The 19,608-nt window shown below is 41.1% G+C and overlaps 2 protein-coding genes across 5 annotated transcripts in view; one reads left to right on the top strand and one right to left on the bottom strand.

Moving 5' to 3' along the window:
* Nucleotides 1-395: 395 nt before the first annotated feature.
* rab35b (RAB35, member RAS oncogene family b) lies at nucleotides 396-13,111 on the top strand. 2 transcript variants are annotated; one of them, XM_021621289.2, is made up of 6 exons: nucleotides 396-791; nucleotides 5,621-5,671; nucleotides 5,832-5,955; nucleotides 10,209-10,333; nucleotides 10,707-10,831; nucleotides 11,005-13,111. In XM_021621289.2, exons 1-6 carry the CDS (start codon nucleotides 740-742, stop codon nucleotides 11,131-11,133), a joined length of 606 nt encoding a protein of 201 aa, XP_021476964.1. In that variant the 5' UTR covers nucleotides 396-739; the 3' UTR covers nucleotides 11,134-13,111. The 2 variants fall into 2 exon arrangements, with proteins under 2 accessions (XP_021476964.1, XP_036791631.1); XM_036935736.1 differs by having other exon boundaries at nucleotides 413-836.
* The window catches only part of bicdl1 (BICD family like cargo adaptor 1), a 34,077-nt gene continuing 26,482 nt past the window's right edge, over nucleotides 12,014-19,608 (bottom strand). For all 3 annotated transcript variants that reach the window (XR_002475336.2, XM_021621285.2, XM_021621286.2), the window contains one exon: nucleotides 12,014-19,549. Coding sequence is in view for 2 of the 3 variants with exons in the window: in XM_021621285.2 (XP_021476960.2) it covers nucleotides 19,373-19,549 (177 nt within the window). In the remaining variant the exon portion in view is untranslated. The remainder of the gene's footprint in view (nucleotides 19,550-19,608) is intronic.

The following is a 19,608-nucleotide window of genomic DNA, read 5'->3' as shown; positions in this document are numbered from 1 at the left end:
GTGTGCAAAAGGCATGAGGAGGTAGGCGAATAATTACAATTTTGCAGATTAACACTGGAGTGATAAATGATCAGATGGTCATGTACAGGTAGAGATATTGGTGTGCAAAGGAGCAGAAAAGTAAATAAATAAAAACAGTATGGGGATGAGGTAGGTGAAAATGGGTGGGCTATTTACCAATAGACTACGTACAGATGCAATGTGTCTATGCCATCGGGTTAGCTCGAACCAGTTTAGGAAGTTTTAGGAGTAATGGTTGAAGAGCTATTGAAATTTGAAAAATATGATTTGTCACTATGTTGACGGTCCCTAACTGCTGTTGGTGGAAGTAAGGAAAACTACACGCGAATATCCAATCTGAATCTGTCTTTACCTCAGTGAGTTATTCGGGAACAAATGGAAAGCTGCCAACCTGAAGTCAACAGCACCCTGCATCAATGGGCACACGACTTTGTCGTGCGTCTGCGCAGTGATTCTGGGTCGCGTAAGGGTTGGGTGCAGCCTCCACCAGACAAGGAAACTCAGTTCCGGCTATTTGTAGCGTAGGGAAAGTATTGCTGACACCTCGAATCCCTGAGAAAAAAGCCGCCGGCTTGGGGGCTAGCAATTGGGTAAAGGGGGGGGTAATCATTCTAATTCATATTGGGGGTAGTGCTTGTGTACGACAAGCCAAGGGTTCGGACAGCAAGTCGATAAGAAGAGCATAGTAAACGGCGGGGGTAACCCACCAACTACCGGCATGGCCAGGGACTACGATTACCTATTCAAGCTGCTCATCATCGGTGACAGTGGTAAGCGAATACCGGGGATGCGTAACGGGAAATGGGCCTCTCCAGGTATTTACACAATGAGTCGCAGAAGAGTAGGTCGCGGTTCCTAGCGTGATTTTGGACTCATGTTTAAGTGAACGTCTACGTTACTATGTGTAGTTTTAAAAATGCACAGCAATATTTGGGGGAGAGAGCGGTGACACTTGCGCCGAGGTGTGCATCGCAGGGCTGGGCATGTCAGCCGATCAGGCCAGATATTGCACGATAGCGTCTAGTACTGCCACACTGGGACGAATTCCATCCATTAAGATTTTAGTTATTTAGCGGAATATTTTAGTAACTAGCTATTATGGCGTTGCAATTATGTATATTGTAGCTAAACTTTTGACTTATTTCTTACAACTTGCAAAGTGTTGTTCGCTTGCTAGCTAACTTGCCACTCAACGTTAGCTAATGGATCCTATTTTATTTTTCTGTTAGCCGAGGAGCTAGCTAACTACTAGGTAGAAAGCTGGCCTCCTTTAAGTTGACAACCAGCTACTCTGGTGTTATCCTGCTGTGAGCTGGCTCGTTAACGTTAGGTGGTTTGTCATAGTTTGTAGTTAGAAGAAAAACATTTGAGCAGCGTGTTCCCTGTGTGAAGGAATGTTAACTATGACAAACTAGCAATATGTATGTGATACTGATTGCATCAAGTGCAGAGTCGTTTACAATGAGCCCTGAATGATTTCTAGATGATCCCCTAGCATAGGGCCCTCAAACTCAACTCTGGACCTTGAAGCCAGTTCCACTGCGTTTTTTAATTGTTCCCCACGAATCAGGGACTTATTTAGACCGGGAACATCAGGTGGGTGCAATTAATTATCAAGTAGAACAGAAACCCTACAAGGTGTGGATCTTGATGGTTAGGAGTTTAATATCTCTGCCCTAGGGCCTAACGTTTAGTATACCAATAAGGAAGGAATTTAACTTGTAACTTACTATCAAGATCCAACTAAGTTACTGAATTCCATAATATAAGGTATATTAAAAACCATACTACCACTTAATTTGCAGTTTTTTCGACCACCATGTTTATTTTAATTCTAAAGACTGCTGCATTCATCTGAAAACATACAGTGCCTTGTGAAAGTATTCGCCCCCCTTGAACTTTGCAACCTTTTTCCACATTTCAGGCTTCAAACATAAAGATATAAAACTGTATTTTTTTGTGAAGAATCAACAACAAGTGGGACACAATCATGAAGTGGAATGACATTTATTGGATATTTCAAACTTTTTTAACAAATCAAAAACTGAAAAATTGGGCGTGCAAAATTATTCAGCCCCCTTAAGTTAATACTTTGTAGCGCCACCTTTTGCTGCGATTACAGCTGTAAGTCGCTTGGGGTATGTCTCTATCAGTTTTGCACATCGAGAGACTGACATTTTTTCCCATTCCTCCTTGCAAAACAGCTCGAGCTCAGTGAGGTTGGATGGAGAGCATTTGTGAACAGCAGTTTTCAGTTCTTTCCACAGATTCTCGATTGGATTCAGGTCTGGACTTTGACTTGGCCATTCTAACACCTGGATATGTTTATTTTTGAACCATTCCATTGTAGATATTGCTTTATGTTTTGGATCATTGTCTTGTTGAAAGACAAATCTCCGTCCCAGTCTCAGGTCTTTTGCAGACTCAATCAGGTTTTCTTCCAGAATGGTCCTGTATTTGGCTCCATCCATCTTCCCATCAATTTTAACCATCTTCCCTGTCCCTGCTGAAGAAAAGCAGGCCCAAACAATGATGCTGCCACCACCATGTTTGACAGTGGGGATGGTGTGTTCAGGGTGATGAGCTGTATTGCTTTTACGCCAAACATAACGTTTTGCATTGTTGCCAAAAAGTTCAATTTTGGTTTCATCTGACCAGAGCACCTTCTTCCACATGTTTGGTGTGTCTCCCAGGTGGCTTGTGGCAAACTTTTAAACAACACTTTTTATGGATATCTTTAAGAAATGGCTTTCTTCTTGCCACTCTTCCATAAAGGCCAGATTTGTGCAATATACGACTGATTGTTGTCCTATGGACAGAGTCTCCCACCTCAGCTGTAGATCTCTGCAGTTCATCCAGAGTGATCATGGGCCTCTTGGCTGCATCTCTGATCAGTCTTCTCCTTGTATGAGCTGAAAGTTTAGAGAGACGGCCAGGTCTTGGTAGATTTGCAGTGGTCTGATACGCCTTCCATTTCAATATTATCGCTTGTACAGTGCTCCTTAGGATGTTTAAAGCTTGGGAAATCTTTTTGTATCCAAATCCGGCTTTAAACTTCTTCACAACAGTATCTCGGACCTGCCTGGTGTGTTCCTTGTTCTTCATGATGCTCTCTGCGCTTTTAACGGACCTCTGAGACTATCACAGTGCAGGTGCATTTATACGGAGACTTGATTACACACAGGTGGATTGTATTTATCATCATTAGTCATTTAGGTCAACATTGGATCCTTCAGAGATCCTCACTGAACTTCTGGAGAGAGTTTGCTGCACTGAAAGTAAAGGGGCTGAATAATTTTGCACGCCCAATTTTTCAGTTTTTGATTTGTTAAAGTTTGAAATATCCAATAAATGTCGTTCCACTTCATGATTGTGTCCTACTTGTTGTTGATTCTTCACAAAAAAAATACAGTTTTATATCTTTATGTTTGAAGCCTGAAATGTGGCAAAAGGTCGCAAAGTTCAAGGGGGCCGAATACTTTCGCATGGCACTGTACATCTACAAACAACATTGCATTTCCAACTCCACAATCATGTTGATGGTAAAGATCCTTTCAGCCATTGACACTCCCAGTCCTGGCACTATCTCATCTGCTGGCTGATCACAATAGTGGGAAAGACAGCAGCCCTTTTACTACCACAGACACACCGGGTGCTGTGTCCCCTTGGCTGCAATCTGGAACCAGTATTGGTACCGCTGTTATGAGATTCAGGGAAGATTGAAACCAATGCTCAAATGAGAGTCAAGGAAAACCAGTATTTGGACTGACGGAGGTCCACCTCACCTGTAGCTAGTGTTTTGCATGACAACAACTAAGCAGAAACCAACTAGCACCCACCCAGGCTACTGTTCTTCACCTTTGTTACCTTGCCTAAATATAGTATTTGAGGATTTGAATAACATGTACTGTATTTTGTGGCTTTTGCTTATTGCCCTGGACAGTCGTTTTTACAAGTGAGCAGGCAATGGCCTATGTCTTCACCACAGGTACCTAATATGACTGCTAAGTACTCCTTCAAAGACAGGGCTGCACTGATAAGTCTTCCCAAGTATCACTGAGGGATGTTTTACCAGTAAGACCAGATGTGGACATGCCAGGTACCAGAGCTTCAACTGGTTTCTTCTCGACTCACTCCGTCATTGATTAGGAATCCCTGTTATCAAGACTGATTGATGGGGCCGGGACGATACCAGTATTGCGATATATTTTTATCCATGGCAACACGAAGCAGATAACTCTTTGGTCCTTTAACAACCTACTGTATGGAAAATATTGTGTGCTTTAGCTTGAAAAACAAAAATGTTACTCTGGATGACAACCTAATGATTTGTTTCCAACAGTAAGGCTGTTTTCTTAAAGAAGTAAAATCTGCTCTGTGTTTTTGTTCCCTTGCCATGATACTATCGAGTATCGCAATACGGGTATCGTCCCGGCCCTACTGACTGACTGACTAGACTGTCCAGTCCATCATTCAAAACAAAGCTTGGTTTTCCTGGCATACAACGGCCTGATTTTTAAAAGATGATAATGACATGGCCTATATGGTGATCTGGTTCTGCTTTGTCTGGGTAGCTGGTAGAGCATGACTGAACTCTTATTATCCCCCTGATTGGACATCAACGGGTAGGAATGTGTGATGCAGTAGAGCCCTGGGATTCCCCAGATGCTCTCTGTGTGAATGTTAGGCTCATGAGAGTTGTACTTGTCTTTGATGTGGTTGTTAGTGGCCTGACAGGTGACAGTATTGTTTAAATGATATTCCACCCACATAAAGTACACTATCTCTGTTTCTTGTAGCTGCCAGTAATGTTGAGTCTGGTAAACGAACGAGACTCCAGAGAGCGATCAGAGGGATTTGTTTTTTGATGGGCTTTTAATTCGGGACCAATCAACCGCAGCCAGACACGATCACATTACCTTCCGGTAGCAACTGATCTGAGCTGTTAGTCCCTCCTCCTGGACTCACAATTCAGCTCTGACAGTTTTGCCAACTCACCCGATGGTTAACTAGCCACCTGTCTGTTCCTCTTGGATTTCGCTGAATGTGTTATCTCATTGCTTATTGGTTGGCAGTACAAAGTCATTAGCAAAACCGTCCCGGGATGTTATGGTCTGTACCTGACCTGCATCATTTGTATCAAAACTATACCTCTGTGTTATTGTGATCTTTAACCTACTAAAGGTTATGCAGAGTTCAGCTATCACTGTCCTTATACAAGGCTACACTAGATAACATGTATTTGTCTGAGTGCCTGCTGTCAAGGGCTAGCTGTCTGACTGTGTTAATTGACCTATACCAAAGAGGTCAGGAGACACACCAGCCTAGTTGTAGGTGGTTATGTACCTCTGTTATTCTTCCTGGCCATTTTATGATTAGAGAAAAAGAGCTGTGGAAATCTGAACTCCTTGGTGGCAGTGGCAAACATATGTTTACAAAACAACACAAACTTAGAAAAATCTAAATCTTCTTTCAAATGAGCTTACTTCTAGAAACCTCTGTGTAGCCTAACTGTTATAACTAAAGGGTGGTAAGAAATCACATCTCCTGCCTAGCTTATTGTAAGCCTTTTTAACCTGACTCAACCTGTCCTTTTCAGGAGTGGGGAAGAGCAGTCTCCTCCTGCGGTTTGCAGACAACACATTTTCAGGTAAGTGTACATGTTACTCCTAACCCCACCTAGCAGGTTATGAGTCATTTGGTCTGTTGAATTTGAACAACTGTCCAACTCGCACTGTGTACAGTGAGTACTTGCCTTGCAAATCAAACACTGGGTCTTATAACCTGTTTGTGTGTGTGTGTGTTTGCAGGTAGTTACATCACCACGATTGGAGTGGACTTCAAGATCCGGACAGTGGTGATCAATGGGGAGAAGGTGAAGCTGCAGATCTGGGATACGGCAGGACAGGAGCGCTTCCGCACCATCACCTCCACGTAAGTACTGGCAGAGGCAACGCTCACTTTCACTTTCACACTGGGCTGTTAGCAAGACTCACACATGCCCCATTGACCATGCAACATTCTAACACGTCAACTGATATTTAGGGGATATTTTACAAGGCCAACTTTTTAAGATGGTTTGAGCAAGTACTTCTCAAAGACATTTAAAATAACACCTGTGCTCTTTTTGGAAACTGATGGAATTCTCCACAGAGCCTAATTACACATTTTAGTAACAGGTGTGTTTTAGTCACACAGAATTATAGGACTGTAAAGATTGGAGCTCAATGCCTCTCTCACTTGGGTATCATCCCCATTGATTTGCTTCACCTTGTGATATTTACTTCATTTGTACCAATGGAATTTCATTTTTCCCTTGTCCTTGCCGTCACTCTCAATCTTCACATTTTCTGTCCGTTGTGTACTTTGGCTGCATGTTTGACAGATAATTACTCCTGTGGAGTCTGGGTTTCTTGGGACACCGATATTGAGCTGGCTGTCAGATGCATCTTTTTTTTCTAGTAATGTGCCAAGTGGAATATGGTCACGTCATTGCCTTTTTTTCAATTGTGGACACAAATTATAAGCAAAAACAGAATTGGAAGACATTCCTCTCTGAATTCATATTCGTTTTTGAACTATGGCTGGTATCTCCTCTCAAGCGAGGACTTTCTAAGCTGAAGTGGATGAGTGTGCCCAGCCATTCTCCTCTCTGTCATGAGAAATAGGTGTAGTGATTAGAGGTCGACCGATTATGATTTTTCAACACCGATACCGATTTATTGGTGGACCCCAAAAAAAAAAGCCGGCCAATATTTTTATTTTATTGTTATAATAGTAATGACAACTACAACAATACTGAATGAACACTTAAAAATTCACTTAACATAATACATCAATTTAGTCTCAAATAAATAATGAAACGTGTTCAATTTGGTTTAAATAATGCAAAAACACAGTTGGAGAAGAAAGTAAAAGTGCAATATGTGCCATGTTAAAAAGCTAATGTTTAATATGTTCCTTGCTCAGAACATGAGAACATATGAAAGCTGGTGGTTCCTTTTAACATGAGTCTTTAATATTCCCACTTAAGAAGTTTTAGGTTATAGTTATTATAGTAATTATAGGACTTTCTCTCTATACCATTTGTATTTCATATACCTTTGACTATTGGATGTTCTTCTAGGCACTATAGTATTGCCAGCCTAATATCAGGAATTGATTCGCTTGAAGTCATAAACAGCGCTGGTCTTCAAACATTGCAAAGAGCTGCTGACAAACTCAGGAAAGTGCTGTTTGAATGAATGCTTACGAGCCTGCTGCTGCCTACCACCGCTCAGTCACACTGCTCTATAAAATATCAAATCATAGACTTAATAATAATATAATAAACACACAGAAATTACGAGCCATAGGTCATTAATATGGTAAAATCCAGAAACTATCATTTAGAAAACAAAACGTTTATTCTTTCAGTGAAATACGGGACCGTTCCGTATTTTATCTAACGGGTGGCATCTCTAAGTCTGAATATTGCTGTTACATTGCACAACCTTCAATGTTATGTCATAATTATGTAAAATTCTGGCAAATTAATTATGGTCTTTGTTAGGCCAAACTGCTGCATATACCCTGACTCTGCTTGCACAGAACGCAAGAGAAGTGACACAATGTCCCTAGTTAATATTGCCTGCTAACATTAATTTATTTTAACTAAGTATGCAGGTTTTAAAAAAATATACTTGTGTATTGATTTTAAGAAAGGCATTGCTGTTTATGGTTAGGTACATTGGTGCAACGACAGTGCTTTTTTTTCGCGAATGCGCTTGTTAAATCATCACCCGTTTGGCGAAGTAGGCTGTGATTTGATGATAAATTAACAGGCACTGCATTGATTATTTGCAACGCAGGAAAAACTAGTTAAACTAGTAATATCATCAACCATGTTGAGTTAACTAGTGATTATGTTAAGATTGATTTGTTTTTTATAAGATAAGTTTAATGCTAGCTAGCAACATACCTTGGCTCTTTGCTGCACTCGCGTAACAGGTGATCAGCCTGCCACTCAGTCTCCACGTGGTGTGCAATGTAATCGGCCATAATCGGCATCCAAAAATGACAATTACCGATTGTTATGAACACTTGCAATCGGTCGTAATTAATCGGCCATGCCGATTAAACGCTCGACCTCTCGTAGTGATGAGTAGTCTGTGTTTATGAACAAGAATGCCGTCTCTCAGGAAGGTGGACTAAAGGTCTGTGAGCTTGTCCTCATTACAGCACCTTACAACCATCTCACTCACACCACTCAGTTTGACATGGACAGCACAGCGTCTAAAAACTATTCACCCCTTTGGACTTTGACGAGGACTGTATAGATCTTTGACACTGTTTGGCTTTGATTGCCTGGGACTATGAAAGAGTGGAGAAAGTAGAAACCTTGCCGCCATTCACTCAAAAAAAAATAAGGTTTTGAGAAAGGGAGGCATTTGAACCTATTGATTTGTATAATTTTTTTCTCAAAACCCTCTAGAAAATATGCCGAATTGCCCTCAAACAGAGCTGCTGGTTTTCCTGTGGGAAAACCTCCTACAAGTCTACAGAATGCCGTGTGTGTTTCTGGAAACCTGGCTGGCTGTGTGAGGAGGGAGGTGGCGGGTGCTGCTGGGTTGTGGAGAAGTAGTGTCATGGTGCCTCATTAGGCCTAAGTGCATTTCAGTGGTCAGCCCAGCCAGGGTGTGTTTAGCCTTATGTCTGTCAGTCACAGTCCATAGCTGCCATATGTCTGTCTGAATATATGTCTTCGTAGTGGACAGCAGCCTGTGTGTGTGTGTGGTGGAGGGACTGGGAGTGTGTGTGTGTGGTGGAGGGACTGGGAGTCTTGCCCCTGTGCCTGTTGCGTGTTTCTGGTTCTCCATTCATCTGTGCAGAACGCCCCGCTGACTGGTCCGTTACTGCTGGGCTGTGTGTGACAGACAAAGCTTCTGTCTGGCCAATGCAATCTCACACACACACACACCCCTTTGAAAGCTGTATATTGTGTGGTGCACTGCAGTCAGAGGGGGGATGCCCCCTCTTTTTGTGGCCTACTTTTCAGACATGGGGGGGGGGGGGGGCAGGTTTTCATGAATACTGTGGCTGTCCTCTACTTGCATGTCTGCCTTTCCCTCCATGTATATCTGTCTGTCATATTCCTGTGATAAGCATCAGCTCCGGTTTCCTGCCGACCGCTGCCCTACCCTGCCTCAGACACACCCCTTCCTGCTCTCATGATTTCAGGACACTAGTAGGGATTATTGAACTCCAAGCAGCATGTGGAGTCTGTGTATATGTAATAGGCTTTCAGTTCATGTTGGCTGTTAGAGGGCGACCAAAGGAAGTAGATTATTGTTATATTGTGCCATTTATTGGAACAGGTCTGCGTCTATCCCCAATTCCATTCAACCATGGGACGATTCGTTCCTTCAGCGGATGGTCATGGGCTGGAACATGGATATAAATAATTTGTATACTGCACATTGACCGCAATAACAGATAGTATTTGACAAAAAACAGAATAATTTCAAACCTTGATTACATTGAGATATGATCACATATGTCTCTCTCTTTATGCGTGGGAATACTTGAACAGATTTCCTGTATTAAAATGACTGAATTCATTTACTGGTGATTTATAGTCTTATGTCCAAGAACAAATCACTAAATATGTCCCGCGGGCCATCTACTGGGGGAACCCTGCTCTATGGGATCAAAAGGAAGCATTTCTACTTCATGTGAGAATGGGTAGTCCTTCAAGCATACTTTTGGCTTTGTTAACATCAGTTTGTTGGGATTGATTGAAAATCTCATGTGTGTTTGTAATACAGATACCTGCCAAAATAAAGGAAATACCATCCTAAAATGGTGGTGGAAAATGCTGTCTCAGGCGTCGCTCCAGAATCTCCCATAAGTGTTCAATGGTGTTGACCTGTTGAAACAAACACCCTAGGCTTCTTCGAGACCCCCCAAACTCACTGAGATCCCATCTAGGCAAAATGATGGGCAACTGGGCAATCTTTTATACATTACCCTAAACATGATGATGTTAATTGCTTAATTAGCTCAGGAATCACAGCTGTGTGGAAGAACTTGCTTTCAATATATCTGTCATTTATTCAAGTGTTGCCTTTATTCTGGCAGTTCTTTGAGTTGGGCTCCCCCTAGTGGACATGAAATGTGTCAAAATGCTGACTTCTCTTTCTCTCCAGATACTACAGGGGAACGCATGGGGTCATAGTGGTATATGATGTCACGAGTGCCGAGTCCTTTGTCAATGTAAAACGATGGCTACATGAAATCAACCAGAACTGTGATGATGTGTGTCGAATATTAGGTGAGTCCAGTCCACCTGTTTCAATGACCTTTACCCAGTGCAGTGTTGTTGCATCAGGGACCATTGCGTAAGGCCTTATGAAATCTGTCCAGACATTAAAACAAAATATTCAAAGATATGATTAACTTAGTGAAACATTTTTTTTAATTTTTTTTTTTTAAGTAATTAGAAAAATGTATTAATTTGTCTGCATGTGTGGGGGTTCACGTGGTTCTCTTACTTTCTGCATCATTTTCAGAGCAAAAAAAATTGGGAAAATTGAGGAATTTGGGAAAATGCTGACTGGAATTTGGGAAGTAATAAAACAGACTTTATAGTCCCTACTTGGAGTTGAGAAAGCTCAAATGGTCTTCCTATTCGTATTCTTCCTCAGTGGGAAACAAGAACGATGATCCCAACTCAAAGGTGGTGGAGACGACTGATGCACAGAAGTTTGCAGAGCAGATGGGCATCAACCTCTTTGAAACAAGTGCAAAAGAGAACATCAATGTTGAAGAGGTGGGTCAGGGGTCCTCTGGTATAAGTAGGGGAACGTTGAAGGGGTGGAGTTGTTCATGGGACATGGGCTTGAAGGTGAGGTTGTTGCTTTTAGTGGAGGGAAAGAAAACAAGCTCTCATCCTAAAAATGTTAGTTGATTGTGTTCAGCGTGTTTTTTGTCATTTCCCCACAGATGTTTAACTGCATCACAGAGTTAGTGCTAAGAGCCAAGAAGGAGGTGCTGGCCAAGCAGCAGCAGCAGCAACAGAATGATGTGGTCAAACTCTCCAAGAACAGTAAACGAAAGAAAAAGTGCTGCTAGCGAACTCAAACCCCAATCACAAAGACCACCAGCGTCCGCCTCAGAGACGGCACACGGGATGGGACTCCAAGCATCTAAATTAAGATAGATTTAATAAATATACAATGAAAAAAAGAAATTAAAACGGTCCCCTTTGAACGAACAAACAAATCATGAAGACTTAACTAAAAATGTACAGATTATATTAGTCAGATCAAGTTTTATTTGGAATTCAGCAGATGGGCAATATTTAAGAGATTCTCCTTTCTTGAAGGATCTGCAAGCTGAAAACTGACGGCCATAATGCTCTGATTTCTATATGCGTATACAAATGTTCTTACATTCGTATCTATTTTCTCCTTGTCATTCCACTTCACACGGGACATTACGAGTCAAGTGAAACTCTGCACCTGAAGAGGAGGACTATCTTTTTCGGATGATACATTTTTTGGGGGGTGGGGGTCAGTTGGAACAGGGGTAAAAATGAAAAACTGGATGGGGTATGAGGGAAGGGATTCACAACCTTTTGTACATTTTTATTTTGACTTTTCAGACACCTTTATTTACCATGGTTCACAGCAACTGATCATGAACTAATTTGTTTTTGACTTAATGGGGAAAGATGATGATGATGATTGATGGGCACCCTTTAGCAACCAATCCAATGGACACAATTGGTGACTATCTTCTTAGTTTATTTTTTCAATTTTTTTTTGCCAAGCTTTTTCTCCTCCCCTTTGTCCTACAGTAATGTTGATCGATCAGCCAACGACCTGTTTTCAGAGCTGGTCAGAGCAGTGAACCACTCCCATGGCCCGGGGACACAATGCTCTGCCATCTACCACTCACTGCAGTCTTATTGTGCACTAAGTTTGCTTTTAAAAGAAAATCTTCCACTTTTTTTTTTTTTCTTTTTTTTAACAATGATACTGCCAATATGTGATGTGAATGAAAAGTGAGTTCTTTGGCTCTCCCTGTTGGACTGTTGTGATAGAGGCCCACTGGGCGTAGTCGTTTTGGGTTAAGGCCTAGGTAACTCTCGGGCAGCGGGGGGGAGCCCAGCGCTGCTCTAACCACACTTCAGCCACAGGCCTCCCTATTCCCATGCACCAAACACCCTCATATCAGCACCTCTTCACAGCTATGGATTCAAACCCCTTAGCTTTGGTCACTTGTGGGTTATTGTAATGATATTGGACATCTTTATCATCATTACAGGGTGAATTTGGTTTGTGCCAGGACTGTGTTGACAGGAAATGGGAGTCAGTGCACTAACCCTGTACCGGTGCAAACTGGTTAGTGTGTTTAACACGAAACACTTTGTTTGAAGGGGTATGTATATGTTATCTGACATGCATGTAGTATTCATAAATTGTCCAGGATTTTCAGCTTGCAAAATATTCTGAACTGTAAACATGTTTATGCCTGGTCGTGTCAGGTTTTTATCTAGGACTTGTCACAATCTGGTTACCCATTCAACTGAAGTGTTACTATCCAGTGTTCCGCTTGAGTGTGTGGCAGGCGGGCGGTGTGACAGGTTCCTCTCTGAGGGTCTGCTATGGGGGACCATTAGTGATGGAGAAATGGAATCCCTGGCCTCAGCCCTCCTACACACATCCGGGCCCCCCGAATACCTATTCCTCTGCTTGAGGATAGCTGAGGTGGTCATGATGTGGAGTTGGGAAATCTGTGACCCTAACCAGACGACCATTGGGGCGGGGCACGTGACAGTGCCACAATCTGGGTGTTGGGTGACGCATGCCAGGCAGTGGAGAAATGATATCAAATCTAACTGTATGATTTCTATTCATTGTGTATATAAAAAATGTGTTTATATTCAGTATATAGAACATACACTCACAACTGTGCATGTATTGACATGCCTCGTGTGCTATGGTTGAAACACACTTATCAGCAGTGGTTGGCTGTACACTGGAGAAAAGAGATGTACTATTCAATTTCCCTACATGAATTTAATCAATAAACGTTTTAAAAGAAATATTTGACATAATGACTGCTCTCTTTTGTCAATGATTTGAAGCTTGGCCTTGATTTGTTTTGAACTTCTTGCTTTTTGTGAATAAAACTATGGAGGAATTGTGCCACTTGAATGTGTCTTAGCTGTTTTATTTTGTTGTTGACCACAATGAAACTATATGAACTCAGTGTAATTATTCATTTACTTAGAATGAGTGGCATGGTAAATGGTGTTTTTCTCTACACGGAGAGAAGCCAAAGTAAGTACTAACACTACCAAGATACTTTCTGTCCCCATGTATTTTTTCAGTGGCCGCCACATATAGAAACATTAATTGGATGCATGATTTCCCCTGAAAAATTGCTATAAAAATCCATTCTGAGTTAGTGTTTTGGATATTTTTACCCCAATACTAAAAATAGTAATTTACTATGAATATAAAACCATACTCTTTTACATTTCCAGCCCCATCATAAACATTATGTACCTCTTTATGAAAGTGTCCTCGGTATAGAAAAACTAGTTTGTCATATGTACAATATTTGAACGAGTATGCGTAAATACTTATGCATATGTAACCTGTGTCAAATCACATAGCTGTGTGTCATTATCACTTACCATTTCAAACTGTCTTTGTTACTAAGTTCACTTGTGATCTGAGACCGTGCCTTTTAGTGTCAAGACTACATTAAAGTCATCTTATTTAATGACATAAATATTACTCTTACAACAGTGTGCATTATCCATATTCAATTGACTGGAGCAGGGTATATAGTCCCTTACCATTACAGAAAAGCTTTAATGTGTCAGGAGAGAAAGGGGCAGCTGTTTAAGTTCAGTACCACATTCATTTATGAAGGCTAAATGGCAACGGTGTCATTATTGAAGCTTGTCCAATAATGAGGTTGACAGAAAGCTATGTTTCTTACCCTATGGTGGTGAGTCAGGGGGGAAATGGGTGTACTGATACAAAAAGAATCCAGACCCACAGATTCCCACATTTACTCCCCCAAATGACCATGGTCAATGACTTATTTTCAAAGGTTCCAAATAGTTTGGCAACCCAAACAATGTTTGTCATTGGTGAATGAAAAAGGACAAACACTGAGATGAAGTGAAATTCCAAAGAACATGACCCATAAGGACAAGCAGGTGACACACTCCATGGAATGTCTGTTTTTTACACAACGTGCACACACAGACACACAAACACTCAACGCAGGAGAACAACTCTTCCCACAGCATTCAGGCTGATTAACAGTAAGATTGAGGACAGGAGACAGACTTTAAAAAGAGTATTCAAATAGAAAATTAAAACAATACAAATGACAGTAATTTTGGACATAACATATACATGAAGAGTACATAACTTTACACTGAAAAAACTATAACATGGATGTAAGTAACTAGCAGGCCAGAGCTCTTGAACGTATCCCCTCTGAATGAACAGAACGGCCAAACTTTTCTACCAGAGGCCACGCCCAGGAACACCGGAGGTCTATACGACAAAGAAGGATTCATGAATTGACCAACTAACTTTGATAAACAACCACAAATAACTATTGATTTTCTGCTCCATTAAGAAAGCAAATCTTAGATATGTGTTTTTGGTTAAGTTAATTAGACTGTGCCCATTTTATGCTCATCTTTCTATTTTTTTGTGTGAGTTATTTCAGAATATTTGGTTGCCAAATTAGCTGCCTAAGCCATGGAATTTACTTCGTAGTATACCCCTCTGGTGACAACAGGCCATGAGGCTGAGTTCAAGACCTCTGGCCTGTTACATTACAAATTACTACATGAGAAAACTTACATTCTGGTCATAAGTGTTGTTTGATCCCGTTCGTAATATAAGTTCATGTTTGATCCAGGTTCAACCAACCCTAATTTAGCATGCAGAATAACTTGTCATCACTCAGTTCTGAGGCTGCAGTCTAACTGTGTGTGGTTGGCTTAATATCCACTATAATCATGCAGCTAGTCAGTGCCTATCAGAGCTGACTGGCTCCTGGTGTTAGACCCACTTAACCATCCTTCTCAGATCAATACAACACCACAGCTGCTTAGACACGGATTCCCAAACCTTTTTACTTCATGACCCACTAATTGAGGTGTCTTTTGAGTCGCGACCCACCCTAAGGGTTGAGCGGTGCAAAAACATACAGACCAAATGTCCTGCAATTCTATACATCTTGCCATGGAGATGAAATAAAATGCCATTTTAAAACTAATTTCCTGCAATTCTTCATGGAGCCTAATCGAATATTGCTGTTTTAAAGCCAATCTTTCTGCAATTCTATACATTTTGCCATGGAGCTGACAGAAATGTTTTGCAGTTTTTACTGCAAATATTCTGCAATTCTACACATTTGGACATGGCTAATGCTGTGTTCATATGCTCAAACATTATAACAAAATCAATGGGGGCTTTTATTTTGTTGATTCCAAGTTCTCAAAGACTAGAGTATTATTAAAAATATATAGGTCCCTTATCTTTTCTACATACTTTCTATTTGGTTTTAGTTGTTAAAGTTTACACTCAAAGTGTTTTTCCATTCCCCAAAATGTGTGTATATATATATATATATATATATATATATATATATAAAATATAATTTATAATTTATAATTTTGCAATGCACTAAAAATGTAAGCTAACGACCCACCTGGACCCCTGCCCAACCCACACTTGCTTAGACAACAGACAGAAAGGCAGACATCGCTCTTTTATCTAGATAATGAGTTTGTTTTTGCAGCCTGGCTGGGCTCAATTCAAATTGAAGGTAGTCAATTCAGGAAGTGATTTTGAATTATTAAATGTAAAAACTTTTGAAATAAATAGCTTGAACTTTTTTTCAATTTATTGAGAAGTCATTGAAAATAACTGCCCTTCTTTTGATTATTTAAACTGTAATTGTAGTTTACCTCCTGAATTGACTGCTCTCAATTCGAATTGAACCCAACCCTGATGACAACCTCTGAATCAAAAAAATCGGTAGACTTGAGTATAACTCAAACTTCGACAACATTCAGTGAATTACGTGAAAGTTAGAATGACTTATTACAAAGACAGAACTGAACAGTCACATGTAGAACTTATAATCTTCACCCTCCTCCACATCACCCCTCCCCTCCCTTTCCGCAGAGATCCCAATTTGCATGTAAACACTCAAAACACAAAATAAAAATACGTGAGCAATGAAAGTTTTTTAAAACAACAAAAAATACGAGATTTCCATTGAAAAAGGTATGCATTTATAAATATATTGATTTCATCCAAACCTACTCTCAACTCTTTAAAAATAATAATTCTTTGGGTTGATCCTAACCAACAACCTTACCAACTGAGATGGCGAGAAGACATCTGCATAGGTTTGCGCAGGGGCTCTAGATATGACTTTCCATACATAGACAGAGGTCCGAGGACTGTGCCAGTCTCCTTCTTAAACACGCCGGGACAGTTCAGACGCATCACATTTATCGACACACACACTCTACAAATATGGAGTCACAGATACAGTCACCTCCAAAATGATTGGCACCCTTGATAAAGATGAGCAAAAAACATGTGTAAATAAAACAAATACTAAGCTATATTGTATGCAAAAAAGGAACATACTAATACAATATTGCTCCAGTAAAAAAATAAATAATTATGTGTCAAAATGATTGGCACCCCTAAAGATTGCATTATCATTCTACTTGTTTAAGTTAATCTCAGTTAAAGGAACTGTGTTGTGGCCTTCCATGGCTTCCTGTTTCACTGGGGTAGAAAAATGAGGTAACAAACATGTAAAATCCCTTTGTCATCCATCACCATGAGGAAAGGCAAATGGCTGTTGACTTTCATAAATCAGGCAATGGTACAAAAAAACGACTGAAAACTCCAATATACCACTATTATGGGCACAATGAATACGTTTAAAACCACTGGAACAGTGGTAAACTTGCCTGGTAAGACCCAAGTGTATTTTGTACTACGCACATTGAGGAAGACGGTTTGGGAGGCAAAAAAAAGTCCAAGGGCCACAGTTGGAGAATGACCGAACTTGGTCGCGTCTTGGGGTCACCAAGTCTCCAAATATACAATTAAACGCCACTTCCTTTATTGAGAGCAACCAACAAATGTAAATGCCTGGAGTTTGTTAAATGGCATTGGCCCTTGAATAGGAACCGGGTGCTATGGTTGAATGAGATTAAAACTGAGCTCTTTGGCCACGCACACCAGTGGTGGGTTTGGCCTCGAATGAAGGATGCATATGCAGAAAAGAACCTTGTACCTACTGTAAAATGTGGATGAATCTTTCAAGGTCCTGGAATGATCCTGTATGGAGGAATGGTCTCATAAAATATTATAGAAAAAGGATAAGTGCTGTTATCCTCACAAGAGGGTGCACAACGCATTGAAAATAGTGCCAATAATTCCGACACCTATCTTTTTGAGATTTTTTGTTAATTACTTGTTGAACAAAATATTTTCTACAAAATAATATATTTTCACAATTATTGAGCAAACAATTTTTGTATTATTCATTTTATACTGTATTTTTTGCTCATCTTTATCAAGGGTGCCAATCATTTTGGAGGTGACTGTTTGTCTGGCCATTATGGAAGCTTGAAAATGAAGTGTCCACTATCATAAACTTTGAACCAATGGGAATGGCAGTAGACCTTCTATATTACTGTGATAGTATAGCTAAAGCACTCTGTAGGCCCTGTCAATAGGTTTACCTGTGAAACTGGATTGGTGGTACCTGACTGAGTAGGTTACTAAATCAATATCATCTACATTTGTGTTCCAATTAATGGTAATTTGACAATTAACTGTAGCACAATATGGATGCCTTTGACTTGCCAAAGTTAGGCACTGCAGACGTATTGAGAGACCGTTTAGACTTCTCCTTTCTCAAACTAATGTAAACAGTTCGGAGGATTTGGTCAGCTAGGAGGAATATACATGATGATGGCCATTGTACAGACAATGTTTGAAAATACTTTTTGTACGTCAAACGTACGCAAAACGTGACATTCTTAACTGTAGAAAAAGCCCACCTGGATAGAGGCTGCAGCTAACGCCAGCGGCCCAGAGATTTATTCAGACGTCAGAGACTGACAAGAGGCCTGTGTAGAAATGTCCATGGACCTGAAACAGTCCTATAATCACTTTAGATAGGCTGGTTTTCATACATTCAGTGCTTGGTAAATGTAACTCTCCCTTGGTCATGCACTGGTTGCTCAGTTAGTATTGAGTATTTGAGGTAAACTTATGATTGATATGCATAAAGTGCTATGTTTATGGATTTACTGTGGCTTGATCTATTCATTTATACTTCAGTGATATTCAAGGATGGACATTTGGTGTGTTGTGTTAACTCTATTAACCAATGCTATGGCACGACCATAATTGTGAAGTGCATACCAACCGAAAGAAATCCATCCATTGGATTGATTGGGAATAAGGCCTCTTTGTAAATCCCTGAATATATGAATAAACCTGAGAACATGTCAGAGTTAGCTGTAACAATGCTGCTTCCCACCCAGAGGCTGGTTCTTGTCCCTCAATTAATTTTCCCTTACCCAGATCCCTGTCCCACTGCCCTAATCCCTCCACCCCAACGCCTTGGTGAGTCCCGTATTGAACACCCTCCCCAGACACCTTGGCATGTGGCAGGGCACAGGAGCCAGCCCTACTGTATACGTACACTCCCAGTCTGGGGTTTTGGAAGTGGGGTAGAGACACTGGGCGGCACTGCTAGGGAACCGTCCTCTTTGAAATATATGTAAGCCAAATGGGTGTTTATGGGATGGGAGCCAAGGCCTTTGGATGTGTAAGCGCTCGCACACATCACACTGAATGTGGGTCTAATGTGGATCTAGCGTTCATCTGTCGATCGTTCAGTGCACTGTGTTTTAGGGACCACCCGCTATAGATGTCTGACTGCCGACATTTCCCACATGTAAAACCGGTGCGCACTCGGTTCTCAAATTACGTTCAGAGGTGCCAAGTACTCTCGGCCAGAAAGCACTACTGGTGTGAGTGAGCCCTAACAGTGTTGCTCACTCCTTCTTTAAGTGCCTTAATTCTCTGTTTCAACATCTTTAAGGTAGGACATGATGGGACAGATAAAGTGCAAAATGACCCTTGAACATCTTTAGCCCCCCCCATCTGATAGTGTGTATCACTGCCACTCAGTCTTTGCCTTTATTTTCCTCTACCTCTGCACTCTATTTGAATTATTATTTTTCTCTCTCTCTTGCCTACTCGGGCCAGTCCAGAGGCGCTCAGTTCTTTTTGAAGAAGGAAAAGAGCCACTTGTCTCCATCGGAGAGGCGATGGGCTCGTCTGGAGGACTGGCCGGAGGGGCCCCCGGAGGACCCAGCGAGGGAGTAGGGGGTCACCCTCCACTCCTCCTGGTGCTTTTCCATGAGCTGCTGATCAATCATACTGTGCATATCATCCTAAGAGAGAGAAAGACAGAATGAATGAGTGACAGAGAGAGAGAGGGTGTGAGCACAGT

The sequence above is a fragment of the Oncorhynchus mykiss genome, chromosome 11 (assembly GCF_013265735.2).
Source record: "Oncorhynchus mykiss isolate Arlee chromosome 11, USDA_OmykA_1.1, whole genome shotgun sequence".
Lineage (NCBI taxonomy): Eukaryota > Metazoa > Chordata > Actinopteri > Salmoniformes > Salmonidae > Oncorhynchus > Oncorhynchus mykiss.
This window is presented reverse-complemented; position numbering and strand designations above follow the sequence as displayed.

Coding starts and splice junctions, on each gene's coding strand:
- rab35b (XM_036935736.1), top strand. CDS start 740: ATGGCCAGGGACTACGATTACCTATTCAAGCTGCTCATCATCGGTGAC. Junction 5,956..10,208: donor TTCCGCACCATCACCTCCAC/GTAAGTACTGGC, acceptor CTTTCTCTCCAG/ATACTACAGGGGAACGCATG. Junction 10,832..11,004: donor AGAACATCAATGTTGAAGAG/GTGGGTCAGGGG, acceptor ATTTCCCCACAG/ATGTTTAACTGCATCACAGA.